Source organism: Loxodonta africana, chromosome 5, assembly GCF_030014295.1.
Source record: "Loxodonta africana isolate mLoxAfr1 chromosome 5, mLoxAfr1.hap2, whole genome shotgun sequence".
NCBI lineage: Eukaryota > Metazoa > Chordata > Mammalia > Proboscidea > Elephantidae > Loxodonta > Loxodonta africana.
In genome coordinates this window covers 162403749-162417447 of record NC_087346.1, presented here as the reverse complement: position 1 = coordinate 162417447, position 13699 = coordinate 162403749, and the positions used below count along the sequence as shown (strand labels likewise).

Below are 13699 nucleotides of genomic sequence, written 5' to 3'. Positions count from 1 at the left end.
TCAACTACATCTGTGGAAAGAGACGATGGAAAAGCTCAATATCATCAGTCAGAACAGGGCCAGGGGCCAATTGCAAAACATGCCATCAATTACTCACATGCAAGTTCAAGTTGAAACTGAAGAAAATTAGAACAAGTCCACGAGAGCCAAAGTACGACCTTGAGTATATCCCACCTGAATTTAGAGACCATCTCAAGAATAGATTTGATACATTGAATGCTAGTGACTGAAGACCACACAAGTTGTAGAATGACACCAAGGACATCACACATGAAGAAAGCAAGAGGTCATTAAAAAGACAGGAAAGAAAGACCAAAATGGATGTTAGAAGAAACTCTGAAACTTGGTCTTGAATGTCGAGTAGCTAAGGTGAAACGAAGAAATGATGAAGTAAAAGGGTTGAACAGAAGATTTCAAAAGGCAGCTTGAGAAGACATAGTAATGTATTATAATGTCATGTGCAAAGACCTGGAGATGGAAAACCAAAAGGAAAGAATATGCTCTGCATTTCTCAAGTGGAAAGAACTGAAGAAAAAAAATTCAAGCCTCAAGTTGCAATATTGAAGGATTATATGAGGAAAATATTATAAGACTCAGGAAGCATCAAAAGAAGATGGAAGGAATACACAGAGTCAGCATATCAAAAAGAATTAGTTGGCGTTCAACCATTTCAGGAGGTACCATCTGAGCAGGAACCAATAATACTAAAGGAAGAAGTCTAAGCTGCACTGAAGGCATTGGTTAAAAGCAAGGCTCTGGGAATTGATACAATACCAACTGAGATATTTCAACAAACATGTAGCGCTAGAAGCACTCACTTGTCTACACTAGGAAATTTGGAAGACAGCTATCTGGCCAACTGACTGGAAGAGATCCATATTTATGCCTATTCCCAAGAAAGGTGATCCCACCAAATGCAGAAATCATGGAACTATATCATTAACATCACACACAAGTAAAATTTTGCTGAAGATCATTCAAAAACGGCTGCAGCAGTATATCGACAGGGAACTGCCAGAAATTCAGGCCAGTTTCAGAAGAGGACGTGGAAACAGGGATATCATTGCTGATGTCAGATGGATCCTGGCTGAAAGCAGAAAATACCAGAAGGATGTTTACCTGTGTTTTATTGACTATGCAAAGGCATTCGACTGTGTGGATCATAACAAATTATGGATAAAATTATGAAAAACGGCAATTCCGGAACACTTAATTGTGCTCATGAGGAATCTGTACATAGATCAAGAGGCAGTATTCAGACATAAAAAGGGGATGGTGGGTCGTTTAAAGTCAAGAAAGGTGTGCATCAGGGTTGTATCCTTTCACCATACCTATTTAATCTGTATGCTGAGCAAATAATACAAGAAGCTGGACTATATGAAGAAGAACAGGGCATCAGGATTGGAGGAAGACTCATCAACAACCTGCGTTATGCAGATGACACAACCTTTCATGCTGAAAGTGAAAAGGACTTGAAGCACTTACTAATGAAGATCAAAGACCACAGCCTTCAGTATGGATTACACCTCAACATAAAGAAAACAAAAATCCTCACAGCTGGACCAATAAGCAACATCATAATAAATGGAGAAAAGATTGAAGTTGTCAAGAATTTCATTTTACTTGGATCCACAATCAACACCCATGGAAACAGCAGTCAAGAAATCAGAGCACACACTGCATTGGACAAATCTGCTGCAAAGACCTCTTTAAAGTGCTGAAAACCGAAGATGTTACCCTGAAGACTAAGGTGCACCTGACCCAACCCATGGTGTTTTCAATCGTCTCCTATGCACGTGAAAGCTGGATGATGAATAAGGAAGACCAAAGAAGAACTGATACCTCTCAATTGTGGTGTTGGAGAAGAATATTGAATATACCATGAACTGCCAAAAGAACAACAAGTTTGTATTGGAAGAAGTACAACCAGAACGCTCCTTAGAAGCAAGATGGCAAGACTACGTCTCACATACTTTGTACATGTTATCAGGAGGGATCAGTCCCTGGAGAAGGACATCATGCTTGGTAAAGTAGAGGGCCAGTGAAAAAGAGGAAGACCCTCAATGAGATGGATTGACACAGTGGCTGCAACAATGGGCTTAATCATAACAAGGATTATGAGGATGGCGCAGGACCAGGCAGCGTTTCGTTCTGTTGGACATAGGGCCGCTGTGTGTTGGAACTGACTCGATGGCACCTAACCACACAACAACAACAATGCTGGAATAGGGTGGGCCTTGATCCCGTAAGTGGCATCCTTATAAAGGAGAAGAGACACAGAGACAGGGATACAGAGGAAGGACGCCATGTGATGCTGCAGCTGGAGCTACCAGGAGTTGGGAGAGACAAGGAAGGACACTCCGAGAGCCTCCAGAGAGAGCCTGGCCCTGCTGACACCCTGATCTTGGACTCCCACCTGCTCCAGATTGTGAGATAATGCATCTCCATTGTCATAAGCCCCCCAGTAGGTGGTACTTTGTTATGTTGGTCTCAGGACATGAATCCACTGAGGCAGGTTCAGGTCAGGCTTTACCCCTGAGCCATGCCTGCTGTCCCTGGCCTCCCCTGATCCAGGTCACTCTAGCCTGGAAGCGCCATGTGGCTTTATGACAATCATTGGGTGGAAGCCCCTGCTGTGCGCCTGAGGTGAAGCCCTGCCCACAAGAACGTAGCTCTGCCAGGTTGCCACACCCACGCTTAAACCTGGGCAGGTGACAACGCCTCTCCCAGACGCAAGTGGAAAGAGATTTGGTCACCAACTTCCTTTTGAAGTGACCTTTTTTGTTCATTGGCAAAGAAAAAGCTAAGTTAGAATCTCAACACATTTTGATGTTCAAAAGCTCTGCAAGCAGGCAGATTCGCAGCATGTCCTCACCCAGGTTCTGCCAGGTTTTCTCCCTAATGTCCCCAGAGTTCCCATCACAGCCCCCAGGACACCCCTCAGCACCAAGGGTGGCCGAAGGTCACCACCAGGAGACAGGAAGTTCTTCTCTTTTAAGTGCAGAAAAGCAAACACCAGCCGACCACAGGGTCACTGCTGCTCACCTGGCCCTTCTCCACAAGTAACTTCTCTAAATCTTCGATTTTCGCCTGGGACCTCAGCAGGTCAGCCTGTAGCTGCTCCCGAGTCTGGAACAGAAGGGACCAGAGTCAGCAGGTCCTTCAGACAGGCGGCAGAAAAGCAGCAAGGGTATAGCCATGGAACAGCTACGCCTGGCTGCTGACGGCAAAGCCTTAGAGCAGGTTCGCCTGCGGCCACGCCTGTGTCCAGATACAACCTGCCTGTCTCTATCTAGGCTCATCTATTGCTGGCAGATAGAAAAATCATAAGAACCAAAAGGTCTTGAGAGGTCGTCAGTTCTAACTCCCTTGATTTAACAGACAAGGAAACCGAAGCCTGGAGCAGAGACCACTTTCTTCAAGGGGGCGAGTGGGCTGGAAGCAAGACTCTCAGCCCAGCCATCTGACCAGGGTGGTGGTGCTCACCCGGCAATCAGGACTACCACCAAGCACCTCCACACCCACCCAGCCCCCTCTATGAGCTCTCGGTCACCTACACAAGGGCCGTGCACCAGGATGCCTTCAAGACCAGGCAGCAGTGTAAATAAGGGAAGCTGACAGGGCGTGGAGCAGCAGGGAGTGATGGGGACTGTGGCAAACTGGAGGCCATGCCCATCCCAGAGCCAACACAATAGGAAGCCATAATCTGGACTTTCTCCACAGTGACGTATCATCTTTATAACCCAAACAGCAGCAGAAATGAACAGTAGCGCTGACAGGTCTTCTGATTCTTTACAGGGGAGCCAGAAATCTGTTTTCGTACATGAGATTTCTGACTTTTAAGTGTTGACAGTTAGATGAAATTTAAACACAAAGACTCAGTGCAGTCCAAGCAGAGCGCGCTGGCCCTACAGCTGGCCCTCTGGAACTTCTCTTGCCTTGGAGCAAGGGGTACAGGCCCTGCCCAGTGTCTCTGATGGGAGAAGGAGGTGGAAGGAGCCACAGGGGGGCAGACGCAGTCCGCACTCGGCAGCGCAGCCAGGAAGGAGCTACGGGGGGCAGACGCAGTCCGCACTCGGCAGCGCAGCCAGGAAGGAGCCACAGGGGGGCAGACACAGTCTGCACTCGGCAGCGCAGCCAGGAAGGAGCTACGGGGGGGCAGACTCAGTCCGCACTCGGCAGTGCAGCCAGGCTGAGGGGCTGCAGGGGAGTGGCCCGTGGGGGGTGTGTGAGGGGTTCTCAACAGGAGAGTGGATGCCATCCCTCCAAAAACACCAAATCCGTTGCCGTTGGGTTGATTCCGACTCATAGCGACCCTACAGGACGGAGTAGAACCCCACAGGGTTTCCAAGGAGCACTTGGTGGATTCAAACTGCCCACCTTTTGGTTAGCAGCCGTAGCTCTTAACCACTGCGCCACCAGGGTTTCCAGTTAGCCGTAAACTCTGAAACCGTTCCTGCACAGACAGCATGTGTGGCTGTTAGACGCCCACACCAGCGACCACCTCTGCTGGCACCGGTCCCGGCCTCTGGGGAGGATGTGGTTCCCCCCAGGTGAGAGCTGGGGCAGCGCCACATGGAGGCCTGGTGGGGAGGTCCTGCCCCTGCAGAGCCCCCCCCAGGTACACAAAAGCTCCATGCCCCAGGACCCAGACCCCGGCCCACCCCAGCATCCCGGTGCCTGGCCCCCAGGCTTCCCGAACGGCCCCCAGGGCCCCCTGTGCTGTGCGACCAACTCCCATACCCCCGCCGGCCCTGTGCTCACCCGGGCCTCTCTCTCGGCATCCAGCGTCCCGCCCACCTGCTCCTGGAGCAGGGCATAGGCTCGCTGCAGGGCCTGGTACTCCCTGGTCAGCTGGCAGAACCGAAGGTCAGACTCCTCTCTGGTCGTGGCCTGGACACGGGGGGAAGAAAGGGGCTTGTGATGTGACGTGGAGCGACGCTGTGTGATGCTGTGATGCTGTGTTATCTGGTGTGACGCTGTGTGATGCTGTGACGCTGTGTTATCTGGTGTGACGCTGTGTTATCTGGTGTGAAACAATGTGATGCTGTGACGCTGTTATCTGGTGCAACGCTGTCTGACACTGTGTTATCTGGTGTGAAACTGTGTGATGCTGTGACGCTGTTATCTGGTGTGATGCTGTCTGATGCTGCAACACTCTGTTATCTAGTATGACGCCATGTGACGCTGTGACGCTGTGTGATGCTGTGATGCTGTATTATCTGGTGTAATGCCATGTGATGCCGTGACGCTGCTTTCTGGTGTGACACCACATGACGTTGTGTTACCTAGTGTGACGCCGTGACACTGTGTTATCTGGTGTGATGCCGTGGGACACCGTGATGCTGCGTTATCTGGTGTGACACCGTGTGACGCCGTGACACTGTGTTACCTGGTGTGACGCCATGTGATGCTATGACACTGTTATCTGGTGTGACGCCGTGTGACGCTGTGATGCTGTGTTATCTGGTGTGACGCCATGTGAGGCTGTGACGCTGTGTTATTCGGTGTGATGCCGTGTGATGCCGTGACGCTGTGTTATCTGGTGTGACGCTGTGAAGCTGTGTTATCTGGTGTGACACCCTGTGACATCGATGCTGTGTTATCTGGTGTGACGCCGTGTGATGCTGTGACACTGTGTGATGCTGTGACGCTGTGTTATCTGGTGTGATGCTGTGACGCTGTGTTATCTGGTGTGACGCCGTGTGACGCTGTGAAGCTGTGTTATCTGGTGTGACGCCGTGACGCTGTGTTATCTGGTGTGATGCTGTGTGATGCTGCGTTATCTGGTGTGACGCCCTGTAACACTGTGATGCTGTGTTATCTGGTGTGACACCCCGTGACGCTGTGATGCTGTGTTATCTGGTGTGACGCTGTGTGATGCTGTGACCCTGTGTTATCTGGTGTGATGCTGTGTGATGCTGTGACCCTGTGTTACCTGGTGTGATGCCGTGTGATGCTGTGTTATCTGGTGTGATGCTGTGTTACCTGGTGTGACACCGTGTGATGCTGTGATGCTGTGTTATCTGGTGTGACGTTGTGTTATCTGGTGTGACACCATGTAATGTTGTGATGCTGTGTTACCTGGTGTGACGCCGTGTGATGCTGTGACGCTGTGTTACCTGGTGTGATGCCGTGTGACGTTGTGACGCTGTGTTACTGGTGTGATGCCGTGTGATGCTGTGACGTTGTGTTATCTGGTGTGATGCTGTGTGACGCTGTGACGCTGTGTTACCTGGTGCTACGCCGTGTGACACTGTGACCCTGTGTTATCTGGTGTGATGCTGTGACCCTGTGTTATCTGGTGTGACGCCGTGTGACGCTGTGATGCTGTGTTACCTGGTGTGATGCCATGTGACGCTGTGTTATCTGGTGTGACGCCGTGTGATGCTGTGTTATCTGGTGTGATGCCATGTGACACTGTGACACTGTGTTATCTAGTGTGACGCCGTGTGATGCTGTGACCCTGTGTTATCTGGTGTGACACCGTGTGACACTGTGACCCTGTGTTATGTGGTGTGACGCCGTGTGATGCTGTGACGCTATGTTATCTGGTGTGACACTGTGTGATGCTGTGTGATGTAGCATGATGCAGTGTGACACAGTGTGACATGATGTGATGTGGTGTGGCATGACATGACGTGATGTGATGTAACATGGTCCTGAGCTCCAGAGTCATCCTGGGCAAAAGCTAGCTCTGGGTCTGCGACACGATGTGACGTGATGTGGTGTGACGTAATGTGGTGTGACGTGATGTGATGTGATATGGTGTTACATGATGTCACATGTTCCTGAGCACCATAGTTGTCCTGGGCAAAAGCTAGCTCTGGGTCCCCCAAACTTGGCTGACAATTACTCAGCAGCAAGCCGTGGGGGTAAAGAGCTGAAGGATAAAGGGGGGTCTTCTCCAGAGTGTGTGGAGTTCCCAGGAGTCGCCTGAGTTACACGAGACGCATGGGGGGAGGAGGGCACAGAGTCCCCCTGCACCCACAAGCTTGGACTCCTGCTCCCATTCTGGGAATCCATCCTGAGGCGTGAACTTCAGGAGCAAAGACTCGAGTGCAGCACCTCACAGAGTGCTGGCTGCCTGTAGTTGAAGACAAGTGGACCCATGAAGCGCTAGGAGCCCACATGACAGACCCCATGCAGCTGTGAGGAAGGACGCCCGGGTGCACGTCTCACATGGAAAAACTTGTGTTGTAGGCTGAATAGAACTGACCCAAGATCGTGTCTGGAAGACCCCATTTAAGTCCAATGGAACCTAACATAAACTGAGGCCAGCAGTGCTGTGGTGAAGACCATGGCCAGGAACAAAACCCAGTGCCCCATCCACGCTGTCCAGGGGACTCATCAACCGGCCGTGAGGGTCTCCAGCACCAGAGCCCTGAGCCACGTGAGGCCAAGGCTGGGCTAGGAGAGGGGGCTGGAGCATCTCTCTGCCCACCCCCAAGCATAGATGGGGTCCCAAGACCCCTCAGAGCATCTGACCCATGTCGCTAGGGTTTCAGCAGAAGGTGGTAAAAAGCAGGGGTCACCTGGGGGCTTGTTCTCCTGTGGCCACATGAACCCCTGGGGGGAAGCTTGCCTGGAAGCACCTGGAAGGAACTCCCCTGAAAGACCACAGACAGCAGGGAGTCTGTGAAGGGCGACCAGGCAGAGGGAGTTCAGGCAGCTGGAGGCGGCAATGTTTATAACCCAGCCAGGGAGCTGCAGAGAGTAGCCCCACAGTGGGGCCTAAGAGCCCCCAGGAGCACGGCCCCCCTGTAGAACACACACCCCTCCCAGGAGTAGAACGGCCTTGGGCATGCCCCTACCCCTCCCACCCTCCAGGTGGGCTCAGGAAAAGTCACCAGGTGCAGAAGGAGGGGTGGACGAGCAGGACAGGGAACCTGCATCCTGGCAGACACTGACCCCATGGGGGAGGAAGGTTCACAGTGGAATTGAGGGGGTAGTGAGAAGGCATCTTTGCGCCCTAGAGAACCCAGCGCGTTTGCTCCATAGCTGAACCATGAGCCTGGACGACCCAAGAGTGAGGGGCACTGAGGGCGACAGAGCTGCGGGAGCCCACGTTCCTCCTCACACCTGTAGTGCTTGTGGACTTCCCCACAGGGATGTTGTCTTTATCATCAAAATCGTAGTGATGGCTGCTCAGCACGGTGAGCATAACTAACACCCTGAATTGTTCATGACAGTGGCTACCTGGCAAGTGTTTTGTTACATACTCGACTACAATAAAAAAAAAAAAAAAAAGGGAAAGGCAATGACTAGTCTGGTGGGGGCAGTGAGTGAGGAGGACCCACCGGGCTGAACTTCCCTTACACAGGGTACAATGCCCAAAGACTGCAGCCTCTTCCTTCCGAAGTTAGGGTTTGGGAAAAGGGGAGACACCCTCCCTGATGCCAGCGTGGATGGCAGGAAGGGTCCACCTGGGGTCTGGCTCTGCGGGAGGCAGGCTGTGCTGCCACGTGGCCCTGTTGAGGGTCCCGACAGCCAGGGGGTGGCTTACCTCGTCCATGTCTTCCTCAGGTGTGGCTGGCGTCCTGTCTGTCCTGTCCGTGTTGTAGGACGTCTCAGATAACGTTTCTGAGTCCACAGACTCCTCATCAAATCCAAAAAAAGTCTCCACAACATGCTTCTGTGAAACGCAGGGTGCACACCATAAGGAGCAGACCAGGGCTGCCGAGGCCTCAGCCCCACCGTCACAGAGCAGATGGGGCTGAGGGCGTCCCAGGACCAGGAGGTAGGTCATGGGAGGTGGTGCTGTCAGGTGGGGTCTGCTGAGTGGGGGATACAGTGAGCGGCAGTGTGGATGTTCGCAGGTGGAGGGAGCAGTCTGACCTGGCTCCACAACCACACTGTGAGCTCACCACCACCTGGCCCTCGCATCCCCACCTTCTTCTCTGTGAGACAGCGCCCTGCCTCACCGTGAGCCCTGCCTACGGCCCCATGTGCGCTTTGCCCAGCTAGGAGTCTGGCTCAGGGCCTGGAACTTGGGGGCGGTGGGGAGAGTGGGCTGCACAGTTGACGGAGGGAGAGGATCTGGATGGAGACGGCCAAAAAGAGGTCAAGGCTGCAAATGGACAGGTGTCCAGAATCTGACCCCAGGGCTGAGACCGCCCAGCAGGCACACGGCCAATTCCTCCTCAGTGGCAGTAGGCAAATTCTGACTTTTTATTCCAGAAAACTGAGGACTTTCATAAATATCAGGAGGATGCTCTGGGGCCCTTGTGTCCAGCACTCGGATTGGGAGGTGACTCGAACCCTCAGTGTGCTAGCCCGTAGCCCCCCCAGCACCCCATCCACCCTGAACACCACCACAGGGTGCTGAGCCTCCTTCCTCATTTACTCGCTCGCGCATTTATTCACTCATCAGGCACTGACTAGGCAACTTCTGTGGCTCAGACGACCCAAACCAGACGTGGTCCCACCACATGATGCTCCAGTCCTCCAGGGGAAAGAAGAGGCCAAGCACCAGGTCAGTGTCCCATGTTTAGGAACCTCAGCTTTTTTTCCCCTTCAATGAACCCAAGAAGCACTTTTATTTGCTTTTACAACTCAGGAGTGACTTTCACAATCATAAAGAAGGAACCATGACTTCAATGCTCTGGTCTAGCCCCTCTGCCCCACGTGCTCCCGTGCCCCCCCCACACACACCTCGCACATGCCTGTACCACACATGCCCACACCACACATGCACCATGCATGCCTCACACCTACCCACACCTGCACCTTGCACATGCCTGCCCTTCACACGCACCGAGCACTTGCTGTGGCAGGGCCTTTGCATGTCACGCCCCACCCCGCGCCCCAGCACTTGGCTCTCTCCTTCTCCTTTGGGTGTCTGCACAAATGCACCTTATCAAGCAGGCTTCCCGACCACCATGTCTAAAGCATTTCGTTCTCCTTCCTTCACGATCCTTGGAGCTCTCACCAGCGTCCGACGCAGGCACATTTTCCTGTGTGTTTATTTCCTGCCACCCCCAGCCCACGCCAGCTTCAGGAGGGCAGGGGTGGTGCCTCTGTTCACACTGCAGCCCAGGGCCAAGCACAGCGCAGGCCCTGCAGAAATGGTGGCTGTTAAACGAGTTTGGCTAACAAGCCTTCTGTTAATGGGCTCAAAGCCAAGCTGCCAATCCACAAGTAGCTCAGGTTTGCACAGGACCTCATTCTTGTTCCTTCGACATCCGCTGGGTGGTCCCCTGCTTAGTCCCCCCAGGGGCGTAACAGGAAGGAGCATGGGGACCTACCAGGCTCCGGGAATTTCAAAGTCCCTGGTGACGCAAATGGTTCACACTCGACTACTAACTACAAAGTTGGTGGTTTGAGTCTACCCAGAAGCACAATGGAAGAACGGTCTGGCAACCTACTTCCCAAACACCCTACGGAGCAGTTCTACCCTGACACACGTGACATCGTCAGGAGTGATGACATCACGGCCGTGGTGAGGGTGCCCAGGACCAGAGCGTCTGCAACACAGGGACCCCTTTGCACACACAGTTCACCCAGCACTACCCTGTCCCTGTGCCAGTCGAACCACCTGGCTGGAAGGCCCCAGCTCGGACACACTGTGAGGCCCCAGGAAGCATCACTGAGCCTGAGCTGGGACTGCAAGGACCATCCTGGGCTCATGCATCAGGGCGCAATGACCCCGACGACCCACCTGACACCCTGGGGCTGCTCATTACTGAGCCCTAACACCCGCATTAACTCGAGTTGATGCAGAAAGTTGGAAGTCGAGCTGTGCTGTAAACAAACTAACTGAGAACCAGGGGAGCCCCGACGGGTAACGGGTAATGCAGCCCCAGAGACAGAGGTTCCAAACAACCAGGCCTTAGGGAGGGAGGAAAGCAGACAGAAGGGACTTCAGATGCTAACCCTGCAGCAACGGCTGAGGCAGGGCCATGATGACACACAGTATCTTCCCAAATACCTTTTATCTTTTATAACATTTGGAGCAGGCTAGTTTGTTTCTTGTAAGGGTTAGATATTGTTGAGGTGTCTACATTATATCGGAAGCTAACAGGTACTACAAATATTTATGCCCTTATTAATAAAAATAAAATAGAAAAAAGACATTTCACATAGGACCGTACAGCACAAGCAGTGACCTGCCATGCAACAATGGACTTTAGTTAACAACAATGTATCAACACTGGTTTATCTATTGTTACAGATACACCGCATGAGTACACCATGTTACCAACAGGGGAACAGTGTGCGGAGGGGAGGGGGTACGTTAACAACAGGGGAACAGTGCACAGAGGGGAGGGGGCACGTTAACAACAGGGAAACAGTGCGCAGAGGGGAGGGGGCACGTTAACAACTGGGGAACAGTGTACAGAGGGGAGGGGGCACATTAACAACTGGGGAACAGTGCACAGAGAGGAGGTGGCACGTTAACAACAGGGAAACAGTGCGCAGAGGGGAGGGGGCACGTTAACAACTGGGGAACAGTGTACAGAGGGGAGGGGGCACATTAACAACTGGGGAACAGTGCACAGAGAGGAGGGGGCACGTTAACAACAGGGGAACAGTGCACAGAGGGGAGGGGGCACGTTAACAACAGGGAAACAGTGCGCAGAGGGGAGGGGGCACCTTAACAACAGGGGAACAGTGCACAGAGGGGAGGGGGTACCTTAACAACAGGGGAACAGTGTGCAGAGGGGAGGGGATACGTGAACAACAGGGGAACAGTGTGCAGAGGGGAGGGGATACGTGAACAACTGGGGAACAGTGTGCAGAGGGGAGGGGGCACGTTAACAACAGGGGAACAGTGTACAGAGGGGAGGGGGTACGTTAACAATAGGGGAACAGTGTGCAGAGGGGAGGGGGCATGTTAACAATAGGGGAACAGGGCACAGAGGGGAGGGGGTTCATTTACAACTGGGAAACTGTGCAGAGGGGAGGGGGCACATGAACTATAGGGAAACTGTGTGCAGAGGGGAGGGGGAACGTTAATAGGGGAACAGTGTGTAGACTGAAGGGGGTACGTGGGAATTCTGTATGTTCTGTGTAAGTTTTCTGAAAACCTAAAACTTCTCTAGAAAATGAAGTGCATTTTAAAAAGACATTTTAATGTTTAAAGTGAAAACATCCAGGCTGTCTTCTTAGAGGAAAACGCCTGCCTTACACTGCATTTTCAAAACGTGTGAAATAGCTCACCGTCTTCTCACGAGGAATGGGAGAAGAACCACCTAGAAAATGATGCCCTGTCTCATGCTTGGCATAGGGTGGGGCTTAAAAAACAGTAAGTATGAAGAAAATCATAACATTTTCTGAATCTCAATGGTTCTAAATTCCCTGGGAATTCCCAAAGAGAAGATAGTTTTGAGCACCAGTTCCCCGACTTGTTCACCCCAAGCGCGTCCCACAGAAAGGGCTCACCACCTCGCCCATTTCTTTACAACCAAGGTCTCGCTCTCCAGGCTCCTTTTTACAAACCAACCCATGTTTTATAAAGGCAGCTTTGTTAAAAACGATTAAAAATAAACATTTATCCTCATTTACACTTTGAATATCAGATATGCTCATTCTCAGCAGATCAAACGGGGCAAAGAGGAAATAGGAGATGTCCCAAAACAAACCCTGGCAGCAAGCCAAGCCTCTCTGGGCCCTCTCCTTACCCAGTTACCGTTTCCAGCAGAATCACCAGCAATGGAACGAGCTTCCCAGCCACCAAAGTGACTTCCCTGCACCCTCACCGCCACCCCCAGCCACTAACCTTCATGTTTGTAGGTCATCTCTTGGCAGCCAGAGAAGTACAGACAGACAAGGGTGCAGAGGCAAAGAAAGAAGGAGAAATACAGCACAAAAAGGAGGTACTCCATCAAGTACCCGGTGTGCCGTGCACGGCTGTGTGCCAGGCTGTCCTGTGTGTGCCAGGCACGCCTGTGTGCTGGGCTGGGCTGTGTGTGCAGGGCAGGCCTGCGTGCTGGGTTGGCCTGGTGAGCTGGGCTGGATGAGGTCAAGAAGCAGCATCAATCCTCAGGACTCCTGAGCCCTTGGAGGCGGCATCACCCTCCCCAAGAGCATCCCCTTCCTGCCACCCGCCAGGCCCACCGTCTCTGAGCTTCCACAATCTGTCTGCTGTGGAGCCCAGAGCTCAGCCACCCAGAAGGGTCCCTTGATTGAAAGGGTGCAGAATCCAGGCAGGGCCTGAGCATGACATCAGTCACAGAGAGAGGAGCTGTTTCCAGGGCCAGGCTGGGCACATCGTCACCGAGGGTGGCTTGCGAGCCAGGTTATCCTCAGGGGGTGTTCCTCCTAGTCCCGAGCCTGCATGAGCCCGGTGCCTGTTGTCAACACCATCCCCCAGGCCTGGGTCCCCAGGGGCGGCACTAGCAACAGCGGCTTAGCACGAGCCTCCTCCTTCAGGACTGGTGCCCAAAACGGGAGGTGTCTCCCCCGTCGTGGTGGGGTCTATTTCTGCTGGTCCCCAAACACCCCCAACCACCTGCTGGCCCCCCCCTCCCCGACTCACCAAACCACCGGTTCCTCTGTAATCCTTTCATCACCATTTATGTCTTTGCTGAACAGCAAAAATGACCATCCCACCCTACCCGACGCGGGGCATCCATGAGAGCCCCTCTATGTTGGGGTGGAGAGGCTTCTCTGTGCGTCATACTTGCAGCACCAACCCCCATGCTGGAACAAATGCACAGATTTTACCATAGAAAATAAAACTTCTGGACCTCAATAG

General features: G+C 52.7%; 2 protein-coding genes across 12 annotated transcripts in view; both read right to left on the bottom strand.

The window, feature by feature from the left end:
* JAKMIP1 (janus kinase and microtubule interacting protein 1) overlaps positions 1-13699 on the bottom strand; it is a 155308-nt gene that overhangs the window by 43689 nt on the left and 97920 nt on the right. For 10 of the 11 annotated variants that reach the window (XM_064286239.1, XM_064286244.1, XM_064286243.1 and 7 more), the window contains 3 exons: positions 8507-8635; positions 4765-4893; positions 3046-3129 (listed from right to left, as the gene is read on the bottom strand). In XM_064286239.1, coding sequence (XP_064142309.1) covers positions 3046-3129; positions 4765-4893; positions 8507-8635 — 342 coding nt within the window. The remainder of the gene's footprint in view (positions 1-3045; positions 3130-4764; positions 4894-8506; positions 8636-13699) is intronic. The other variant, XM_064286247.1, reaches the window with a different exon arrangement.
* On the bottom strand, positions 11519-13462 carry LOC135231470 (uncharacterized). The gene has a single exon (XM_064286250.1). The coding sequence runs from the start codon at positions 12825-12827 to the stop codon at positions 12717-12719; it is 111 nt and encodes a 36-aa protein (XP_064142320.1). The 5' UTR covers positions 12828-13462; the 3' UTR covers positions 11519-12716.